The sequence below is a fragment of the Drosophila elegans genome, unplaced genomic scaffold, assembly GCF_018152505.1.
Source record: "Drosophila elegans isolate 14027-0461.03 unplaced genomic scaffold, ASM1815250v1 contig_476, whole genome shotgun sequence".
Classification (NCBI taxonomy): Eukaryota; Metazoa; Arthropoda; class Insecta; order Diptera; family Drosophilidae; genus Drosophila; species Drosophila elegans.
The window spans coordinates 337,201-359,847 of NW_024545863.1; the positions used below are offsets into that span (position 1 = coordinate 337,201).

Consider the following 22,647-nt stretch of genomic DNA (forward strand, 5'->3'; position numbering starts at 1 on the left):
AGCTGTCATCCACCATGAAATATCACGCATACGCCGTGTTGTGTCCACACGGCTTTTGCGACGGGGCTCTCGACTAAATACCCTAATTGGCTTTAACAATGCCTTAATTTTCTGCTTATGCGATGGCTGTGTGTGGGGGCTGGTCCTCAAGTACAACAACAATAGTACCCAATGCGCTATTGTTATGTCGCTACACACACACACACATATACGGAGTGAGAAACAAACAAACAAATGTTTATATGTATACTTGTGCATGGTCACAGGTCATACTCACACAGTCGTGCACTTCATTATAAGCAAATATTTTTAGCCTCATTTCAGCTAAAGACGCTTAAGCACGTTATAACTTTCTGCACGATGATATTTTTGTTGTTCACTCATTGTTGCTGTTGCTGTTGCTGTTGTGTTGTTTGTTGCTGCAAAGCTGGCGCTGATTTACCTAACAAGCGAAACTCGAAGAACAAAAGGCAAAAGGCTGGGGGAATCTTGTTGTTGTTTTCATTTAAAGGGATTTAAAAAATTCAAAGGGCAATTGTCATCACACACACAACCATGCACACGACTGCATACAAGCGGAGAAAGAGACAAAAGGACATAGAGAGAATGAGAGAGGGTGAAAAAAAAGAAACTCGTCTTTTGCATCGCTCTAAGGACCGTTTCTTATTGTATACTTCACTTTTGTTATTACGTCAAGTTGCTGCTGTTTTTCTTGCATTTAAGGACATGCAATATTGCACAGTGAAGAACATAAGTCTTTCATTCAAGATTCTAACGACGAAAATCACTCTGTGAATAAAAATAAATTGTTCTACTTTAAAAACTTTTGTCAAACGAATCAAATCTTCAAACAAGATTTCTTAATAAGGTTGTACTAAATATACTTGATAGCTTTTATATATATAAGTATTTTTCTTTAAGTTGCTTGGTTAACAGTAAAAAAATCTGCTTCATATTTTTGTGGTTCTGGGAATTTACATTCTTTAAAAATACAAATTCAATACTCTTTTTTACAAAATCACTTGCAAAATAATATTTTCTTTAAAGTTATATTAATTTTTTGTATTACAAAAGTAACACAAATTTTAAGTTACAAAAATTTTTAATACATTTTTCTTCAAGTTCATACATTTGAGTGTGGAACAGGGACAAAGGACACTTAGCAGGACCCGTCGTCGGGCACATGAGGTATTCCACCGACACTCCATGTCTGTGCCGTGCGACGTTGATTCTATGCTAAATACGAGCAGAACAATGATAATGTCGCATGCTAAATTACATGTAATTATGTATTTTTCTCGTTTCCCATTTTGCTGGTAGCTTCAACCCATTCCCTACCCCATTTTGGAGCAGTTCTCTTGGCAAAATTACCTCAAAACACCGTCAACGTCTCGGTTGCTGTCCCTGTCACCGCTGTCGACACGAAAAAGTATGTTAATAACGAAAAAAAGGAGTACAAACGAGGAGGAAGGAGCTACACCTGAAATTGCATCCTTTCTGTCGTCCTGTTTGTATTTCGTTACTGGTCTGGAATTAGGGCAAGAAAAGCGGTAAAGGAGGGAGATATACATCTCATACGACTATTAGTCTAGGCATTTTTCTATTTCTTAAAAAAAACCCAGTCTGCAAATGTAAGCCTTAGGCCAAGAATCCAATAGCTCAGAAGCAGTTGATTTATCCCTACCCTTTTCACTAGTTTTGACATTTGAACTTTCTATGTCTGACACTCACCACAATCGTTCAGTTTGCTACTAGTAGACCTATCGTTTTTGTTCTTAATTAAGTGTTTGACATATTCTGTATAGAGATTAGTTTAAAATTAATTTCGAACTTGATTTCAAACAAAATTAGGGCTATAATATTATGCAAAAAAAACTTATGGGTGCACAAAACTTTTAAAATAAATATTTATTCAATATAAACAAGTAGGTAAATGTGTAGTATAAACTAACTTGAAGAAGCTAAAGATATAATATTTAACAGGCAAGTCGATAAATAGAAAAAAAGAAATAAAAAATAGCTTGAACTAAATCTTTCATTTAAAAACTTTTATAGACTACTTAAGTAGAATTTAAATATTAATTCTATTGTATTTGGTGAATAACATCTGCACAGAATTATAACTTAAATATTTTCTCATAATTTTTCTATAAAAAAAATCGATATATATTTAAAAACATTTTTAGTTTTTGACAATAGCATTTAAATGAATAAAATGTTGTTAACATCTGCCTTGTTAGGCAAGAGTATAACAGTTTTTATTGCCTTGCCATAAAAATACTGGGATTTTCAAAAAGGCAGACGAGAGAAGGACTTTCTTCGAAGTTGCTTTGAAAGACTATGAGCGGCAAGTTAAGCCGATTAAAAAGAACTAAAAGAATGAAATGGTTTTTAGGATAAATAATTTTTGTTACAATGTAACTTATAAAAGATATTTTAACCATCCTTGTGTAACTTTATAAATTATAAAAAAAAACAATCTAGTCGGAGTATTCCCAACCAATTTCAAATGTGTCTGGCGCTTTCGAAAATGCCAGTCCTCTCCCGGCGTTCGGAGATTCTGCGCTCTGTGGCAAACGGAGCCGAAAGGACCAAAAAGGACGAGCAGCCCGAGCTTGTGAATGGCGCCCGGAGCGAGGAAACGAGGCAGCCGGGATTCCGAGACGGAGACGGGACACAGAGAGAGGCCCGAAGAGCAAGGACTCTGAAAGGAAACGGCGGCGCGAGTGAGAGCTAGCCATTCGTGAATATTTCATGAACGATGGCAGCGATGGCAGCCAGCTTCGTATATCGTGGCCGAGCTCCGTTTTGCCGTCGAAGAGAAAAATGTAGGGAAACGCATCATCGGTGATGGCAACAGCAGCAACAGCAGCAGCAGCGATTTTAGCAGCAACAGCAGCAGCGGCAGCGGGAAAATCGGCAGCAGGAAAATCGGCAGCCTTTCTGCCGTCGTTGCAGTGGCAGCAGCGCCTCCGAATTTTGGCCAATGCGTGTGCTCCTGGCGTTCAGTAAGAAAAGCGTCGCCCAGCGGTCTAGTACGAACGTATACCGAACGCTTTGTATATCCTGTAAATTATTTCCTGTGTGTGCGATTGATCTCGTCTGCCTGGTTCGTGCGTAGTTCGAAACATAGACTTCTTCTGACTCTGCCTCTAATGGCAAATTATTCTGGGCTGGCTCACACACTTATTTTTGTTGGTTAAACGATCATGCCTTAGTTTTTGTTATATTTGTACAACTTTCACATTTGAAGTCACTGACTTTCTGAATTCGCGCTCGACAAAACCCCAGAAGCTGCCGGCAAAATAATTGCCATTGCAGCAGCTGCCTTAAAAACTTTACCAGCGACTTCGAGCCGGCTGAGCAGGGCTTCACTTCACTTTTTACCCTGTTATTTTCTCACAAATTTTCATTATTTTCCTTCTTTGCATTTTTTTTTGGGCCTGACATTTTACATACCCAAGCAGACATTGATATTAAAACAGAAGACGTCTGGGGGCACAAAACTCGTTGTAGTACTCGCATGACAGGAATATTTATAATTTCCGCTGCCAGCAGACACAACAGAAAAGAAAGAATAATTTGCGATTACTGGCAGGCAGAAGGCGAAGAAAATCCCTGAAACGATATTACAAGCCAAGTGCGCTTGAGTTCGTGTATTTCCGGTTGAACAAACACATAAGCGAAACATAAAAGAAAGGCGAAAAAAAACGAAAATACACATATACCTACCCATATTTATACCAATAAATATATACGTACCCAGAGCCAGCACATGAAAAGTGAAAATACATAAAGGCGAGGCGGTGCGAGGCAAGAGCATATTTCATAAGTTTGCGCTCCGTACATATACTATATATATAGAAAACAGAAAACAGAGGCGAGAGCCAAAGCCAGAGCCAGAGAAAGCTGGCGACAAAGGCTAACGCACGACCTTTGGCATCGAGTTCAGCTCCTGCTGCTGACCCCCCAGCAAATCAATAGAGACAAAGCAACTGAGCATCTGAGCATCTGAGCAAACGAGCAACTGCATCGCTAGCCTAGTTCCTAGGTTCAAAATTCACTCGCAAATAATGCTGACCATGTCGACCCTGATGATGCCAGCACCGACCATAGCCATGGGTGCCCCGCAGATCACAATGGGGCCGCATAAGCCGCCGGAAACGAAGCTGCTGGCCATCCATCCCGCAGCAGCGGCCGCAGCAGCCGCCCAGCAACAGCAGCAGCAACAGCAGCAGCAATCGGTGACAGCTGCCCATTTGCAGCACAATGGCCAGCAGCAACACTCGCAGCAGCAGCAGCAACAGCAGCAACAGCAAATGTCGCAACAGCAGCAGCTCGTGGGCAGCAACTCCAAGCCAGGTGAGTGGAAAAGCGGGTTTTCCGAGGTGAATGGCCTCCCCCGTTTTGGCGGAATTTCCACCGGCAAAAGGTGTTGTATAAATTGAAAAATGTCGCTGCCATTTTGCCCCTGAGACGTGTTTCGAAATTCAAATGCTGCAACGAAATCTTTTTTATTATGGCTGATTTTCTCTTTTCATTTGCATTTCTTAGTTTTGTTGGATACAAATTGTATTAAGCTAGTGATTCTGAGAAAAGCATAAAATCTATTTTATTGAAGGGCAATATTAACCTTCACCTAAAATACTCTCTGATTTTTATTTGTATACCTTAGTTTTGTTAGATAGGAATTTAATTAATCTAAGGATTATCTGTTTTAATGAGGGCCCATATTACCTTCACATAAAATATTTTCTGTTTTGTATTTGTATATCTCAGTTTTGTTTTAAAATAATTCCATAAAGCTAGTGATTCTGAGAGAAAATCTATTTTACTGTAAGGAAATATTTTTCCATCAAGAAATCATCTTTAGATAAATTATTCTCAAAAGAAGTTTATTCCATGGAAAAACTAACGACTTTGCATTCATAAATCTTAGATTTCTTAGTAAATATCTTATTTAATTGGATGTTTTAAAATATACTTACTTATTCCGCCTTCTGAGTCATAATCAGAACTAGGTGGAATTTTATTTGCATGCCTAAAAATAAACTCTAAAAGAAATTTTTAAGTGTCTGTCAAATGAATCTGAATCAGCAATTTGCCTAGATAAAAGCAAAATGCCAAACTAAACACACAAAAAAAACTATTATTCATTAAAGCTGAATATTGGAAAACAACAAAAAAAAATAATACATTGCAAAAACAAATAAATCCAGTATTAGATTAATTTAAAAAATGTCAGCCAAGTCATTTGCAATTCGAAACGTATTCAAATGGATTTCAGCTAGGATTTAAGTGAATGAATTTTATTTTGCTAAATAATTGCGCTTTATTTCATTGAAGGATTTGTGAGAGCTTAAAAAGTTAGCAAATCATTCAAACATGGCCATGGCAAAAACATAATTTATCGTATTAGTTGTATAAGTTGTATCTTAATGAAATGCTGTTTGTATGGAAAAATGTTTTAATTGCGAAGGTTTTACGTTTTTGTTTTTGTTGGTGTGTGATAATTAAACACATTTTAACATTTTGAAAGTTATAAATTTAAAAATAAAAACTTTAAATGCGGGAATTATTTTGATTTGTTAGAAATCCTCTTAAAGCCCTTTTCAAGAACATCAATAAGCCAGCGTTTTTTGAAGAGAAAACATCAGCTTATGTATTCAAAGCAATGCCTCAACAATTACAATTCAAGAGAGAAAAACTCCTTAGGCAATCGATATCAAAGTATTTCATATTTATAGAAATTCATATGCGTCACATGGCCAAAATCATCCTGGCAACACATTCAATTAAACGTATTCCAGAAAGTCGGAAGTCAAGGAGGTAGATTTCAAAAATTTCAATAAAGCACAAGTAAAAGGACAAGTATCACATTCAACATTCGCCCGGATTTGAATTGGTAAAATTCCAAGGGGCCCAAATTCGCACTTGTTATCCGAAAATAACAAAACTCGAACAAGCATTTCGGAGATGAATTATTGTGAACACCACCCCGCCGGGCTGAAATGTCAAGCGTAGGCATTACAAGCATAAATATCAGTTACAATTTTCATATTTTTAACCACAAATGAAAAATTTGATATAGCCTGGGGCTGGGGCTAAGGATGGGAAATTGCATGCCCGTAGAGATTTACAACTTAAAAACAACTTAAGCCGAAACTTGGAAACAAAGGCAGGGATAGAGACAGAAACTGGGACTATTCTCCAATTTGTTGGGCCTTCTCCGTCTCCACTGCCCAAGAGCAACAACGGTTGCTAATGGCAAAAACTATACACAAGTAGACACTGGCAGGCATAAAACCGGAAACAACGGCTCAGGAAGCTGCATGAAAATGAAACGAGGGAAGTCGGGCGGCCCGACTTTGGACTGTAATGAAAAATGGAAAATGTCTACTACAAATAGTGAAAAGTTGAGTGTGCGTCGGTGTGTGGCATCTATCTTTCTCGTCGAGTCGAAAGCCAGGCCGCCAGGCAGCAAGAGCAACTTGAAAATGAATTTAATTATGGCAAAAAAGTGAAAATTTCCACACTTGAGTCTGCGAAGTTTGCCTTTCCCTTTGGCCGCCGCAGCAGAGCGTTGATGAGCGGCTGGCAAAGTGTGAGAAAATTACTAGACAAGACAACACCAACTGGCAGGGCATAAATAGGAGCTGGTTGGTTGGTAGTCGGTTGTCGGTAGTCGGGGCGAAAGTGAAGAGTTTGCCGGTTCCGGGCATTGTGTAAGTTGGCTTAATGCGGGGCGGCTTACTAGAAATCCGGGAAATCGTTGGGAGAATACCCAGGGAAATAAGCGGTGCGAAAGTGGAGCAAATTCACTAGTGGTTAACCGAACAAAAAAATACATGGAGGGTCATTTCCAGCACAATTGACTTTGCGATGAGCCACACTTAGTTACTAATTAGCAGGGATTGAGCAAAAGTGGATAACCACACAAAGGCAATTGATTTTGAATAAAAATTAACATACCGATTAGTTAGTCATTGAAATTTAATTTGACTCTCGGAAGGAATAACTAGTGCATAACATTTAAAAATATATTTTTTTATAAATAATAAATAAATTATAATAAATGACCATTTAAATAACAAACTGCTATAAAAAATTGTCTTATTTTGATAACTAGAATAAAAAACATATTTAAGTCTTAATGAGTCTATAAATATTTTTATTTAAAATTGAATAGTAAGACATATTTTGATTCAATTTATCAACTGGGACTTTTAAAACGGACAGGTATACTGGACATCATCTATGTTATGCAAGAATTTCCGTTTGTTTTACGAACTGGAGCAATTTCTCCCACTTAATAGAATCAAAAGGGAAAAAAGAGAAGGACAGTTGACTTTTCGATGAGCCACACTTAGTTACTAATTAGTAAAGGACTAGAAAAAGTCGACAACCGCACACCGACAAAGCAAACATTGATTACCAGGCCAAATGATTGCAAATTGAAAATTAAGCACGCCGCTGGATTTCCAATTCAAATGCGAGGGAGTCGGCCAAATTGCCGGCAAAGCGAAAGGAGCAGAGCGTAACAGGCACATGCATATAAATTTATATATGCAGTGGGCACACACCCCCACACACACACACACACAGCCACAGTGGCACACGGTGCATGAACTTTCGAGCAGCACTTACACATACACATACACATACCTACTATATACAGGACGAAAGAAGGGGGAGGGGCGGGTTACACCTACATGCCGCTGTTGGAAAAACAAACAGCGACTGCGAGTTTCTCAAGTGTCGCAACTGCAACAGCAGCAGCCAAGCCAACAAGTGCCACAGTAGTTGGCTGTGGAAAGTGGAAAGTGGAAGGAGTCCCATCCACAGCATCACAGCAACAACAACAACAACAATAAAAACAACAACAACAGCAACCTCCATAATGGCCAACTACAGTGGCAGTTAGCAGGAAAAGAAGGTGCATATGCTGAGCCACATACCTTTAATTTCGCATTATTTAGACTAGCCTACTCTTGGCATTATAATTAATTAAGGTAGATATACAAAGAACATAGTTCTTTTTTGAGTTATATCAGATTCCATTACATTCCTTAAAATAATATTGAATAAGAAGATTTGCTAAAAAAATGTATCTTTATTTATATATTTTTATGGCCTTTACATTGCGTCGTAAAATCTAAAAGCTACTGTAAGCTAATCCTTCATAATGATGAAAACTAAAATAAAAATACATACATATTGAGAATCCATTATAGCTTGAGGAGATTTTATTGATGCGGTAAAAACCCATATTTCCCTGACAAGACCTAGATGGTATTTCCTTAAACTAATTTCCACTGTATTTGGCTGTACTATCTCCATCTGCCTGTGATCCGCCTGCACTTGGCTGTTTTTCCTTGCCCCCAAATGATGCAAAAACAACAACAACAGCGAGCGAGCGCGCTTTACTTTCGCTCAGGCGACGGCGACAGCAAAACTTTTAAATTGGTTGGCAACACTTGCAGCCAACATACACATTTAAACATATAGTACACCCCCGCGTACAGACAAACACACATACTTAATGTTTGTTTTGGAAATGAATTTGGCAATTTTTGTACAGCAGGGAAAGCGAGAAAAAGCGGTCGGAAAAGGGGGAAAAGTGGCAAAGTGAGGCGAGAGACAGCAGGCAACACCTCAAAGTAATTTGCCAGCAAATCATTGGAAAGAGTCAGTTGCGAAGGCGGAAAAGCCGAAAAGGATAGCAGCAGCCGAAAAGTATGCAATGCCAAATGAAACACACACACAAATGTTTAAGCGAAAGCGTATAGCATGTACGGTGTGTGTTAGTGTGTGTGTGAGTGTGTGTAGGAGATTGTGTGGGTAAAAAACCACCAAAGTGAAATGCATTTATCGACCGCAAAGCGTTCGAAATGAAATCTGTTTAAAGGATTTTAATACCCCAGCAGAAACGTGGAGTCTGAAACCAGAATCTTTGACTGTGTGCGTGTGTGAGTGTTTGGTTCTGCAAGAAGCTGGCTATGCGGGTGTATGGGTGAACACAAAAAGTCAATGAATTCGTTTGGCGAATTGAAAAATTAATTCAGTTGCCGTCGCTGGCATTGATAAGGAAAAGCACAGGGAGCTGGGAAAAACTTTTACACGCCGCTTTTCTTTTATGTGTGTCTTTATCTTTACTTCGTCTGTGTTTGTACTTACTCACCCACTCACACAAACACTCACACACATTGACAAGCTTTTTACTTACTAATGATTTCTCATTTCGCTTACGGTATTTCTCAGTTACTTGTGCTTTTTGTCTTACTTTGCGTTTCACAGCCACCCACTTTTACATCAAATTACTCACTGACGTTGTTGTGGATTTTCCCCCATTTTCCCCCAACTGGAAAAGCGAAGGAAATTAAGCAAAAAGCGCAAAGATTTATTTCGCTTTGATCAAAATTAAATGAATTGATTTTAATACGCCCCGTGGGCAAGATATTTCCTTCGCTTTTGCAAATGAAAACGCATAAAAAAGGTGTTTGGTTGGCCTTGTGGCTGTATTTTATGCCAGCGGCCATTACAATTGAGTAGCTCTGGCCCTAGCTATGCGCCCGTGTCTGTGTGAGCCATTCGAATTCCCATCGCAGTGGTGGTGGTGTGGAGTGCTCGTGCTTAAAGACTCTCAATAAATTCGCCTTGAATTGGGCACAAAGTGGAGGATGCGATAAAATGTTTAAGCAAATCGTGTCATGGAATTAATGTTGTACTGCCTTAATATGAGAAATAAAGGTTAGAGGATTCAATGTGGTTTTGAATTGAAGTAATTAAATTATTATTCCAATTTTCTGTACAGACTCAAGTGATTTTACTCGATTTGAACAACTAAAGCACTACCACTCAAACGTATTAAATTAAAAAATGAAAATGTTTTTGCATAAAAACCACACTTTTGTCTTAAACCAAAAGCTATAGGCAATGCCTCAAAAATAGTAAAGAGTTTATATTATTTTACTGACTTTAACTTTGTTAAATCATTGCAAAATTTTATGGAATTAGCAGGAGAACAACATTTTATTTGAAATTCAATATGTAGGTATTAAATAAAAAATAATTATTCTCAAGAATATATTTACAAAAAACTGGTTTAAATGACCTGTAATTATATCGGTGTGTTTGTTAACCCTCCAATGTGTTACTTCCAACTTAAAATAGAAAGTACAGAACCTCCTCACCGACTGAAACACAAAAATCGTGGCTCGATTTAATGTTTCCCCCACTGTCCTGTTCATTCCGTTTGATTACGTTTTATTTGATTGGTAACATTTTTGACTGTCCATTTTTTACACTGCAATTTCTTTTGTTCTTCGCCTTGCTTCCTGTTGGCGGCGGCAAATGAAAAGTTTACATTTCATTGCTCAATTCGACATTTGACATTTGGCAGCGGCACTGGCATAGAAAATGAGGTTCACATTTTTTTTTGCCCTCAGTCTCCGATTTGCAGTGTTTTTATTTCAGCTTTTTTCCGTTTTCGAAATTCAGACAATTGACAGCGGCGTCATTGTTGTTGTTCGTATTGTTTGTCATCGCATTTGTCGCTTTTTGTCTGTCGCTTTTTTTCGTTTTGCTGGCGCCGTGTAATAAAAGTGTCTGCGGATCTTTCGCTTGTTGCACGGTGTAACAAATTGCTCATGCCCGCATCGCATTCGAGAAGAGCGGATTTCGGATGGTGAAGAAAGGGGAAAGTAAAAGGTGTGAGTTCAGCCACTGGTCAACACTTTGGCGCAATTTAAATTTCATGCATTTTTCATTAACGCCAAAAAGGAGGCGACCGCTCGACTGGGGTTCTGGTCCTCCATTACCCAGCAACAAGGACGTGAACAATTTTACAGAGCCTGGTCAAGATTGAGTGCCACAGCATGGGGAAAAATATTAGGGGAAGAAGCTATTTATAAATGAAGTTTTATATCTTAAAATTATGTGCATCATTTTCATTTCGAAATCAGTCCCAAGGATTTTCTGGCTTAAAATATATTGTTGCCTACTTTTAGGCACCTCTAGATTTAAATGTATTTATCATTTTTCTTTGGACGGAAAACATTTAAATGAAAACCTCTAGAAACATTTTGGCAAACAAAGAAATTTAAAAACAATTTACCAAATGGCTTCTCAATGACTTTGGCCAACTGATCTGCTGACCGCAACTGTGGATTAAGAGACTGAGAAAGGGAGAAACGGAACGGAAAGTTGGCTCATCTTAAATGCCCATCTATTTTACTGCTGCTGAACCATATACCAAAAACACACAGAACACTTGGGCTCGAGAGCCGAGGCCCATTTACATTTTCGTTCTTCGCAATGCCCAGCGTCCAACGATTTCTACCATACCCACTCTCTTAACTTAAGACCATCCTGTAGTTCGGTTCGTATCGATTTTGAGTGTCGCCTGCCATTCAAATGGTTTTTATTTCGCATTTATGTGCCTGCCCCAGACTTTGTCCTCACACTTCTTAGTTTTTCCTCAACCACTGGCTGACTTTGGCACAGTTTAATGCATCAGCCACAGTACCTCCTTCAAGCTGGGACTGAAGTTATACAGAGAACTAAAATTATCTTAAATTAAATTATATATAAGTGGGAAGAACTCCTTTAAAAAAAAAACATTTAATGAAGAAACAAATCTTTTAAAATTGTTTTACTACTTTTTAAAAGATTTCATTAGCTAAATTAAAATATATTTTTAATTTATAATGTAGTAAAAATATATTCAAATAAATTTTGATTACATTGAAACAATATTTAGAGAGAAAAAACACTCCTGAAGTATTTTATTTAGAAAACAGTTCTTTTGCAACTTTTATTATTTGACTTTAAGTAAATCAATTTACATCTAAGTATTTTTCAAGGATCTTAGTAACAAAATATATTATCCACTGGTTACTCCTAGAATAGCAATTTTTTAAATAGTTTATTATTATCTGGACAAAAGAAATTTCACCAAAATACTTAAAATCATTTCTTTTCGTGCACAGTGTACGTGTGAGTCCTTTTCCTTAACCCTTTGCCGCCGTGTCCGCATTGTTTTGCTCGTTTGGCACTCCGTTCTGCACAGTCCTTTGGCTTCGTTTTTATGCCTTAGCCAAACTTTTGCATAAAGTCATTTGGGGTGTTGATGGAATTTTTGAACGGACCTCCCATCGCCGATCGTTGGGCAAAAGCGTTTAGTCTTGAGCCAAGTTTTATGAGCTCTGCGTGCGAACTTCTATTTGACTTTGGTCTCATTTGCAGTGGCAAATACGGCAATTTAAGCAAATAATAATTTATAAAATTTCGCATAGTTTTGCGGGACCCTAAAAAACGGTTTGAGAGAGAGACAGAGCTTAGCCGAAAATAAAAACAGTTTGGACTAAATAAAACAAACTGTAGGTAAATAAAACATGGACTGCGGGCTGGTCAGGGTTTCCGGCTTGGCCATAAAAAGTGCTAAGTAAACACATGTGCCCGAGACCCCTGCTCTTTGCACATCCGCATCCGCACATCCGCACCCGCAAAGCAAATGCCTGCACATAGTGTAAACACATAAATTTATGCATTTTCAATGGAGAGCTGTTAGCATAAATTTACGGCCCAAAAGAAAAAAAAAATGGGGAAAAATCAACGACTGGTTGGTTGGGCTGATGGGCCGAAGGGGGAGGGAAAAATGGTGTTGGGGGGTCAGCCAGCAACAACAAACTGTACAAAAGTGCTTAACAAAACAAAACAAAACAGAGCGAAAATAGCGTTAAAGCAACGCAAAGCAAACAGTCGACAGTTGAGTTGCTGCAGAGCTCGAAACAAACAAAAAAATGCAAACAGAAAACAAACACAGCAAAAAGGCAACTCGCCGGAAAGCGGAAAAGGGTGGCGGAGGTCGTTTGGGGAGCGGCTGCTCGGTAAAGGGTTAACCGGGGGAAAGGGAGTGCCCAGCTGGGGTGTCCTGCAAAAAACTTGAAGCAAATAGAGGGACTGCTTTAAAAACCTTAACACATTTCCAATGATTGAATCAATAAACGGCGACAAGTGCGTTTGTATTGTTCGGTGGCAGTTTGTTTGTATGAGGGATTCTCCACTGAGCAAAAGTTGGTGGCATTTAAAAATAAAATGCCACCCAGTCTGTCAATAATAGTCAAAGCAAGCGAAGCTGTAGCCAAAATGTTTTTGAAATTACATCAAAATCTCAAAAAAATGAAATTTTTTTTATTTGATCTAATCTATGTGGATGGCACATTTAATTTCTTAATTTATTTTATCAATCAAAAGTTTTTTGTACTTTTTCAGTAAAAAGCAAAATCCTAAAATTCTATGTCTGGTCCACTCGCTCAGTGCATTTTTGCGACTGCCGCTAACTACTGCCAATTGGCGATTCGGAAAAGAGCAACTGCTGCCATTTTTCGGCTGAATGTGTACCTCCCTGTTATTTTTGCATACTTGCGTTTGTTGCCAGCTGACACTGCTGCTAGGTACCAGAAGCGTTTTTTCTTGGCCAAAAAGAGTGATTTTAACCTGCACCTCTGGTCTGGTTTTTTTTTTTTGTCTCCCACTTTTGGTCAAGGGCTCTGGCCAACTACACTCCGTATTTCATATGGCAAATGTTAAAAGCTTTGCCTGCTGGGCAGCGAAAATAGGATTTACCGAGTCAATTTGAAGCTTAAGTTGCAAACCGACTAATCCTGGAAATGCAGTATTATTTAGATATGTTTCAGGCATAAACTACGTCAAATGCTCGCTTTGTGCTGGCTGCCACAAACTTTCTCTAATTATAAATATCAGTTGCCATGACCGTTTCACATCCGTTGCTTGGTCCAGAGTTGAATGGAAGCCGCAGAAAACAATTTACAAACTTTGCAGGATCTGCGGTGTCCTCTTCTCAGGTCTCCCTCTTGCGCAAAAAGGAAAACTTTAAACATTTCCATCGCACTTTGCAGCGCAGAAGTCATGGCGCACAGGAGTTAGAGATATGTCAATAAGCACGCACACCGTACATCCCCGGCAACTTATCAATTTTTCCATGCTCAAACCCACTTAACGAAGATCCCAAAAGGGGAGGAGTTTTTCGGGGATGCGGACTACAGGACTACAGGACTTGAGGATCTGAGGATATGAGGTCTGCAGACTGTACAAACATTTGACTCCGGCGGCGAGGCATTGGCAAAGTCAAAACGAAGCAGGGATGCAGTCGGAAATGCCATTGAAAAAAGTTTAAAGTTGCACCAAAAAGGATATTGAGCTAAGCCAGTTGCAGTTTACAACGAGGAGTATGTGTATGTGTGCGTGTATGTGGGCTATTCTCAATACACTCGCAACAATAGGGGAGGGTTTGCAAACTGGCATAGTTTTTACTTTAAAATGACAAAAAAGAATGTAAGATAGTGTAAATATACAAACTGATTTCTTACAATTGTTACTGGCAAATGCCTAAAGATTTGTCTGAAAACTAATTGAAATTCGTACCTTAAACATTTTGCTAGAGTGTAGAGTGTGTGTTTGCCCATGTGCTGGTGGTGTCCTCTGTTGGTTTTCTATTTGCCTTCGACTCGCTGCTCGCTGGCTGCTTATGGAAATCCGCATGATGATTGCATATCCTCCGCCAGAGACGCTGCCATATCCCTAATGCCGCCGAAAGTTTGCGTTCATTTGGCTGCTGCATGCCAGCCGGATAGCCGCTTTCCTCCCGCTCCTCCCGCTCCATCCTGTCATATATTTCCTCCACTCCTCCGCTCCTCCACTTTTTTCTTTTTCTGTGATGCTTTCAGCTGAGAAAACTTTTACTTGGTTTTTCCTATTTTCCTTGTCGGCTGCGGTGGCGGTGGCCAAAGTGTTTCTCTAGCATTTGAAGAGCTTTTTCTTAATGTCACTTATGCATAAGTTCCTATGAGTTTGGTCACACACGCACACTCACTCGAATATGCGAGTATGTGTATACATACTCGTACTCGTACACGTACATATATGCATATCCATGGCCGGGGTGGAAGCTCACTCATGTTTGCATGTGGATAAAAGTGCAGCGGGTGTGCGAGTGTGTTTGTGTTTGAGACTAACTTGATGGCACATCCTCCATGGGGATTTACAAGTGCTTAGTTCTATGTCGCAAAAAAACGCTTTAATATTATTATACTTTCTTCTATGTGCTCTGGCAATTTTTGCTATTTTTTCATTTACTTTTAAATTAAATGAAATGGCGAAGGGAAGACGCCCAAGACGCACACGAGGGCTATACAAATTGAATGCCCAGATTCTTAAAGCCAGCCCGGCAAGGCACAAAAACCACATAAACATCATAAATAAACACCGACGCACACACGCGCCTTGATGTATTACATGTGTTGGCATTATTTACTTAACTCGGCTCTGCTCTATTTTAGCCGCTCCAAAAAGTCAAGTCAACTTTTGTGGGCGCAGCTATTAGTGCAGCGGCAACAACAATGCCATAGTCGGGCCACAAGGATGAAGACATTAAGGCCCAGCATGCGCCACCAACAAACCATACACACCATACACACATGGACGTAAAGAGAAAGAAATATAATGCCAACATAACATTTAATCCAAGGAATTCCATATCGCTGCCAGTGGGGATGCCAGGCAAAGGCGGGCAAACATTTGGCACCGTGAAGCAAAGTTCGATGTTGACGGGTGGCAAATGTGGTCGAACAAACAGCGGCGTATCCCTACAAGGGCTTAGAGAATTGTTATCAGTTTAGTTGTTCACTGAAATGGCATACAAAATGTATTTAATTACCTAAAATGTGACTTGATTTCTATAAGCCTACAGAAATGTACTTAAGGAAAGAAGTTTAGTTAATTAGGGCTATACTAAATTCGATAAAGTATTTGATTTAAAGGATCAAAATCTATCTAGTAATAGGCAACTATTTAAATTTTTCAACTTCTATTCGTTTACCGAATAATTTCGAAGTATAATGACTTAGTCTACATCATTTGGAACGTGGATCCACCAAAAAATTCACTCTAAACACACATATATGGAAAAAAATTTATTAAATTTAATTTTCACACTTAAAATGCAAATATCCTTTTTTTCGTAAACATAATTGAATGACATTATTCTGATTACAAGGTAAATTATAATAAAGCATACATTAATAAATCAGGCTTTAGAAAAATATCAAGATTTGAATTATTTTTGTTATATAAATTATAATAATCATTTAATAAGTTTATTTTTATTGATGTCTTAATTTAGCTGGCATGAGACTAACAAATGGTTTCCCTAGTTGATCTGATTTAGCTTTAACTTAGCATTAAAACCTGTGGCAGTCAGACAAAGTCCAAGGCCTTTATGGCTAATGCCTGGACGATTATTGCGAAATCCGAGCAGCAAAATTCTCCCACAAAGATCCAGACTCCAGGGCTACTCGTAATGTTGATTTCCACTGTGCTTATCTGGAAAGAGTCAGACTCAGAGGCGGATTCAGGGACTGTGTGGTCCTGGCTTTGGCTCACTTAAATGGCGCACGAGGAAAATAGAGGAGCGCGTTGCAGAATTACTTTCAGCAGCTGAACTGAGCTGAGCTCTTGTCTTGTCTGCTTTTTGTGGGCATGAGCCGGCAACGGAAGGAAGAAATAATCATAAAAATTATTTCAGCATACATGTGTGCGAGTGGTGATCATAATGTTGCAAGGCGTTGCTGGGGAATCTCTTCATTTTCGATGCCTTGGCGGGATATACACATTAATGGCGCAGGGCGGCCAAGAAAGGCAAAACGAATGCGTGGCGTGGCCTTTTTTCATTTTCGTGCTTCATATTTTCTATTTAGCAGGAGATCTTGGCGGTATGTGTGTGTGTGCAATGCGGTGTTAATGGGTCTCGTGTCTGGCCAAATTGATATCCCGCCGTCAGCTTTAATGCCTTATGAATGCGGCTAATGAAACTGTGCGCACTTTTTATGATTATTTTTTGAACCACACTTAATGCTTATCGTTCACCCCCGTTTTATTTTCCTTTGCAGGTAAGCCAACCACCGTCTCGACCGAGACTTCATTTGCCAAAAAGCAAGAGCCCGACAAAATAAAGAAAATGCCATGATTGGAAGTCGGTAATTTTGAAAGCCGCCGCCGCGGTGAGTTGCTAAAGCCAAAAGCCGCAAATTTGATTTATTCGGGCACGTGGATGCACCCGGGGCGCCCCGAAGAAGTTGAATAAAAGGGCCACCACTGACAGCATCGTTAACATTTAATTATGCCATTTTCATTTCCGTAATGAAATGAACTTGTAGGGCTAGCCTTTGTTCTCTTATTCATTGCCCTGGCAAATTATCATTGATTTTGTTGCTTAATCCGCCTGACCGTCGCACTAAGGTGAGCATTAAATCGAATTAATTTAGTGGTGTTCGCCGGGTGGGTGGGTCACTTCCACCCCATTTGTCCGTTTGTCCGTTTCCAGTTGTCCGTTCGAGGGTGGCCATTTGACATTTGTCGACAAAACGTTTACATTAAATGTCTTGTGCCGTGTTCCCTCCTCGCTTTTGTTTTGCTTTCGTCCTTTTCGGTTCACCCCACACATTTGTATTATACCAATGTCTTGGTCCTGTCTACGGGTCGACATTCCTGAAATTTTGCGCATTGTCCGGACGGAGCGAAAGTGACAGGGATGGCAGGGAACAGGGAACAGGGTACTGGGAAAAGCTGGACGCTTAACGCCCAAGTTGAGACATTTGCGTTGACAATTGCTCGGAATTGGAAATAAGATATTTGCGAGTCTTGATTTTTATTTGAGCCAGGGAATTTGGAAACTCGAATTATATTTATTGCCAATTCGGGGAATGTCATGACCATACATTAGTCAAGTCCAATGACAAATGCAATTAAACACATCACTTTACTACCAATCCTCTCTGCTTTCAAAAATCACTCAAATCGAAATTTCTTGTTGGGTTCTTTGGGTTCTTCGGGCTCTCTGGCACACGCTCCATTAAACGGCAAACAAATGCCGAGAAGTCGAAGCTGCCCGAGTTCTTGTACGCAAATTTTTTAATTTATTGCATAAAATGTATTCGGGGGTTTGCCTATGCTGGCAAGCCACAAAAGCCAAAGAAATTGTTTCAATTTGTCATGACAATTTCTTTGAAATGCTGCAGCTAAAAAATGTCCTTCTCCGGGAACGGCAATGTCGTCTGCCATCAAAGCACTGAATTCAATTTGGTTTAGGGCGCGGCCTGGCTCATTCCTTTGGTAATTTCCAAAAGTTCTTCTCGTAGGTCTATGTTGCCGTTGCCTGCTTTATTTGCTCGGCTGTAATTTGCAATTTTCACCTTGCCGCGGCTCGGAGGAGGAAAAATCGCGGGAAGGAAATCGTTGAGAGCTAGACCATTATCAGAATTGCGAGTGGAAGCAGGAGCTGAGCTGCGCTGAGCTGAGCTGAGAGTTGACAAATCAGCGACGCCTTCCCAATGACATTAAAGCCAGTTCAGTTGAGCCGAGGTCGTAATGCCTGGCTGCCGCTGATAATAATGGACGCCGCTTTTGGCTCAGCCATTTGGCAAGCGGCTGCAGTAAATCTGATATTTCCCCTTGGCATAAATAAATAAGCACATAGGGGCTTGAGGCGGTGCGGGGGTGCCTAAAACTGATCGCAATCTGAAATTGCAGGCTGCAAAGTGCGGAGTCAAATGACCCAAATTAATGTTGCACAATGTTGCTGATTAAGTAGGAAATGGCCATAAGCTATAGAATTTTGCTAATTGAGTTTTTTTTTAAAGCTACTTATTTGGGTTAAACAACATTATGTTATTTTATTTTGTTGCATTACCTTATAAATCAAGATAAATACAGAATTTATTAAAAAATTGAGGGTCATGTGCATTTTAAAAAAATCTTTATCTGACCATAACTACTTTTGATTGCTATACTTTCTAGAGAAACTTAATATTTAATAGAAACTACAAAATTCAATGAAATTAAATCGTGTCTCATCTTCGTGTTGTTAAGTATATAAGAGAAATTCATAATTAATCGACAATATAAAGATGACCAATGATTTTATCAGTCAATATGGCTCCACTCTTATGAAACGAAATCACACCTTACAAGCAAACTACTCTGAATGCGTGCAAGAGGGAAAACAATTTGGCTAATAGATGCATTCTTCCGCTCACCATCCTTTCTGCCAGCATCTTGTGGCTGCCACTCGAATTAAACGCAACGTGTCCCTGGGCAACGAGGCAAAGGAGCCAAGCCCGACCATACCGGACCAAACATCTCACGTGGCAAAACCGAACTGAGCCCGAGAACGGGACGATAAATCTCTCCAGCTGGAAGCTGGAAGCGTTGGCATCGATGATGCGCCTTTAAGCAGCTTAGTCTCTGTCCGCAGTCCGCAGTTTGCAGTCCGCAGTCCACTCCCCTCGTTTACCAACAAACTGCGGGCCTGGGTTTGCAATTTCCGCTGCGCCGGCGGGACGCATATTAGCTGGCTGCCATTGCATGCTCGACTATGAATTCTGAACTCTGGATTCCGGGTGGATGGTGCACAGGCGACGGAAGCATCACGGCGGAAGCGCAAGAACAAAGTATCTTGATCCGGACAGCTCTGGACGGGCATTTCCCCCGGACCCCTTTCACTTTGCCCTCTTGCAGCTGGGAGACTGATGACTGGCAGTCGCGGATGTAACAATATGATTGGATTATTATTATATTATTTATTGGAAGAGGGCCCGGCTCAAGTGTTGGCTGCCCCGGAGATCGGAGGTTCGGCAGATAATGAATGGTGGCATCGGCATCTTTTCCTTTTATTTTTTGGTTTTTTTTCTACTCTGGTCTAGTTTTTCGCAGCCAGACTGTTTTTTTTTTGTCCGTTGGCCTCAAATGGCAGGCAGACATGCAATCAGCCCAGGCGTTTGTAATTGGGGCCTTTTATCTCGTCCACCGTTCGGGCCAATTAAAGTTAGTTTGCAAAGTAATTAAGACGATTATGTGGCGCTCAAGTATCAATAAGCGCCAATTATCCAAGTATTTCGCATCGATTGTTACCCGGTTGCGGCGCTCTTTTCGGTTTTTCGCTTGAAATAATTTTGTTAGATAATTTTTTAGCGCCACTTAAGTGATTGCTTTCGGTGGCAGAGGGGCAAGGTTATGTAAATGGCAAATGGAAAATGGAAAATGTAATTGCGGACACGAAAAATAATTATGGCAAGAGGGTTTCGGAGGAAAAGAATTGGCTGACAAGGATTTAATTGGCTGCTCTGCGCGTGATGGAACTTTGATTTTTAAAAACTTATGTGTTAAGAAATATAAGGACAGTATTATTAAAGAACAAGTATATAATATTAGTGGAATGATATACATTTTACTGCTTATGTTCTTATCTATCTGCCTTAAAGAAAATGAGACAGTTAATACATTTTTAGGCTTTTTTGGTAGCTTTGTAAGTTACCTAAAAAGGTTCCAATTTTTAAAGATTGAATACTGCCCCTGAAGCGTAAAAAGTTAAGTTCAAAGAATTATTCAAAATCGTATAGGTGATAGTTTCAAATTTACTAATTATAAAATGGCTGCAAATATATTTTAAATTTAGTGATCCTTTCTTCATGACCTTTATGGATGTTATTATCCCTAATATCCCTGGGAAAAGCCAGAAGTAACTGCCAAGTGCTAGCAGCAATCATGCAACTTGAGCAAGCTAAACTGCAGTCAATGCTGGGCGTCAATCAAGCAACTTTTGGCTTTTGCTAATGAACTTCAGGGCGCATCCACTCATTTGAAAGTCACTCAGCTTAATTCACAACACTGCCACGCCCCCTTCCGCCCTCCAGAAAAGCAGAACTAATTCGGGAGTCTGTCGCTTCGGCAGTGTCAGAAAGCAAAATTTTAATCTGTGATGTTGGCAAAAACTTGATAAAGAAAGTTCAGACTTGTATGCCACATGCTTAGATGGATGCCACACCCAGTGGATCATTGGGTGCAGGATTTGCAGGATTGCCAGGGTCCTTCTGCACTTTGCAGGCCATAGCTCACTCTGACATCGCAATCCCCCATCTATGGCGATTCATACATCTGCTCTCTGCTCTGGCTGAAAATTCCTTTGCGTCATTGGCAAAAGTTACGCGCATTTCAAAACCCCCGGCCAAAACTCTTCGGAGAAAAAATAAATCTTCGACTTTAGTGTGTTTGCCCTGTGCAGAGTGCATCTGGATAAGGGGAAGGGGCAGGGGCAGGGAGAGGGGGGTGGGGGGTCAAGAGAGTCCAAGGGGAGTGCTAAAAAGCATTTGTTATCGCCGCTGCAACATAAATTCACTTTTGTAATTATTTCTGGTATTAGTAGCTGAGGTAACAAGCGGAGAAAAGTCAGCCAACGACTGCTGCCTCTGACCGAACTCCATCATGGGAGCAGCAGCAGCAGCTTCTACTCCTGCCCCTCGGATATCCTTCAATCCTTAGCACCCACTCATGTCCTTACACTGAAATACAATAGATTTTAAATCTTATATTGTAAAAAAGCCATATCTTTAGCCAATAAGATATTTTCAATTTACTTATTAAATATTTGATTATTCTTGAAGTAAATACCATATATTTCTGATAAACCAAAGAGAAACAATTGCAACATCTTAACAAAATATAATATTTACAATATTGAATAATTTATTCTTTACATATAGTTTGAAACCTAAGGAACAGCACAATGTATAGCTATTGTGATATTTGCAAAGTTATTTATTGAATAAATAATCCCATAAAGTAAAGGACAAACATGTTTCTAATTGACTACATGGCTACGTGGCAATTTTAAATGTTAACCAATTGAAAAAGCGGCTTAGCACATGTAAAAGTGTTTGTTCATTTGGAATTTATTTTTTTTCTAAGTGTACCAAAAGGAGTAACGACTCAAAACGAATGGACGGCAGCGAGATTATTTGTTAAAGCTGGCAACTGAGAAGCAGTCTGTGCTTAAAACACACTCACAAACACAAATACCCCATCACCCTCTCACACACACACACACATACACTCGCAGGAGCTTAACCCAGCAATACACATATAGCAACAACTTTAAAATTGAATCAATCATTCTCACTTTGATGCACATCAGCAACAGAAGCTGCCATCGTTGCCGTCGACTGCAGTTTTAGCCAAAGAAAAAGGTTCATAGGCGAAATGGCTTGGTCACTGGAAAAGCGGGGAAAAGCGGGGAGGGAGGGTGGGTAAGGTGGCAGCATAAGCTGTAACTATAAACAAGCAGCTTATGTGTGTTGCAGTCGTTCGTATTCTGCTTTTTGCACTGGGTGTTAATTTTTGTTGGTTCATGAAGTCGTCTGCTGCTGCTAAAGCTTTCTAGCTGCTTGAGCTCATTTTTCCCCATTGCTACAGAGAAAGAAATACTTTAATCTATAGTAATAGAGATATTTTTGTTTAAGTAACAGCAAAAATTTCCATATCAATTTATTTTACATCCTAGATAATGGAAGTTACAGTTAAACAAAAAACACTCAGATAAAAATATGCAAAAAATTGAACTAATTTTTTGTATACAATTTTGTGTTATTCCAAAAACAAAAAATGATATTCTAGATATTCAGTTTGTTTTAATATATAAAATGATCAAAATCATTGATTACGTTAAATTTTCAATGTGACATGTACAAATTTAAAGTGCCATTTAAATGTTCTCATTATTGTCGTTGAAGAACG

At 39.5% G+C, this 22,647-nt stretch overlaps 1 protein-coding gene across 5 annotated transcripts in view; it reads left to right on the forward strand.

Moving 5' to 3' along the window:
• The first annotated feature begins 3,018 nt into the window (after positions 1 to 3,018).
• The window catches only part of LOC108148742 (nucleolysin TIA-1), a 98,547-nt gene continuing 78,918 nt past the window's right edge, over positions 3,019 to 22,647 (forward strand). The window contains exons 1-2 of one of the 5 annotated variants that reach the window (XM_017275933.2): positions 3,019 to 3,082; positions 3,599 to 4,362. In XM_017275933.2, the coding sequence (XP_017131422.1) occupies positions 4,074 to 4,362 (289 nt within the window). In that variant the 5' untranslated portion in view covers positions 3,019 to 3,082; positions 3,599 to 4,073. Of the gene's footprint in view, positions 3,110 to 3,467; positions 4,363 to 22,647 lie in introns of all 5 variants that reach the window. The other 4 variants (XM_017275931.2, XM_017275934.2, XM_017275932.2 and 1 more) reach the window with 4 other exon arrangements.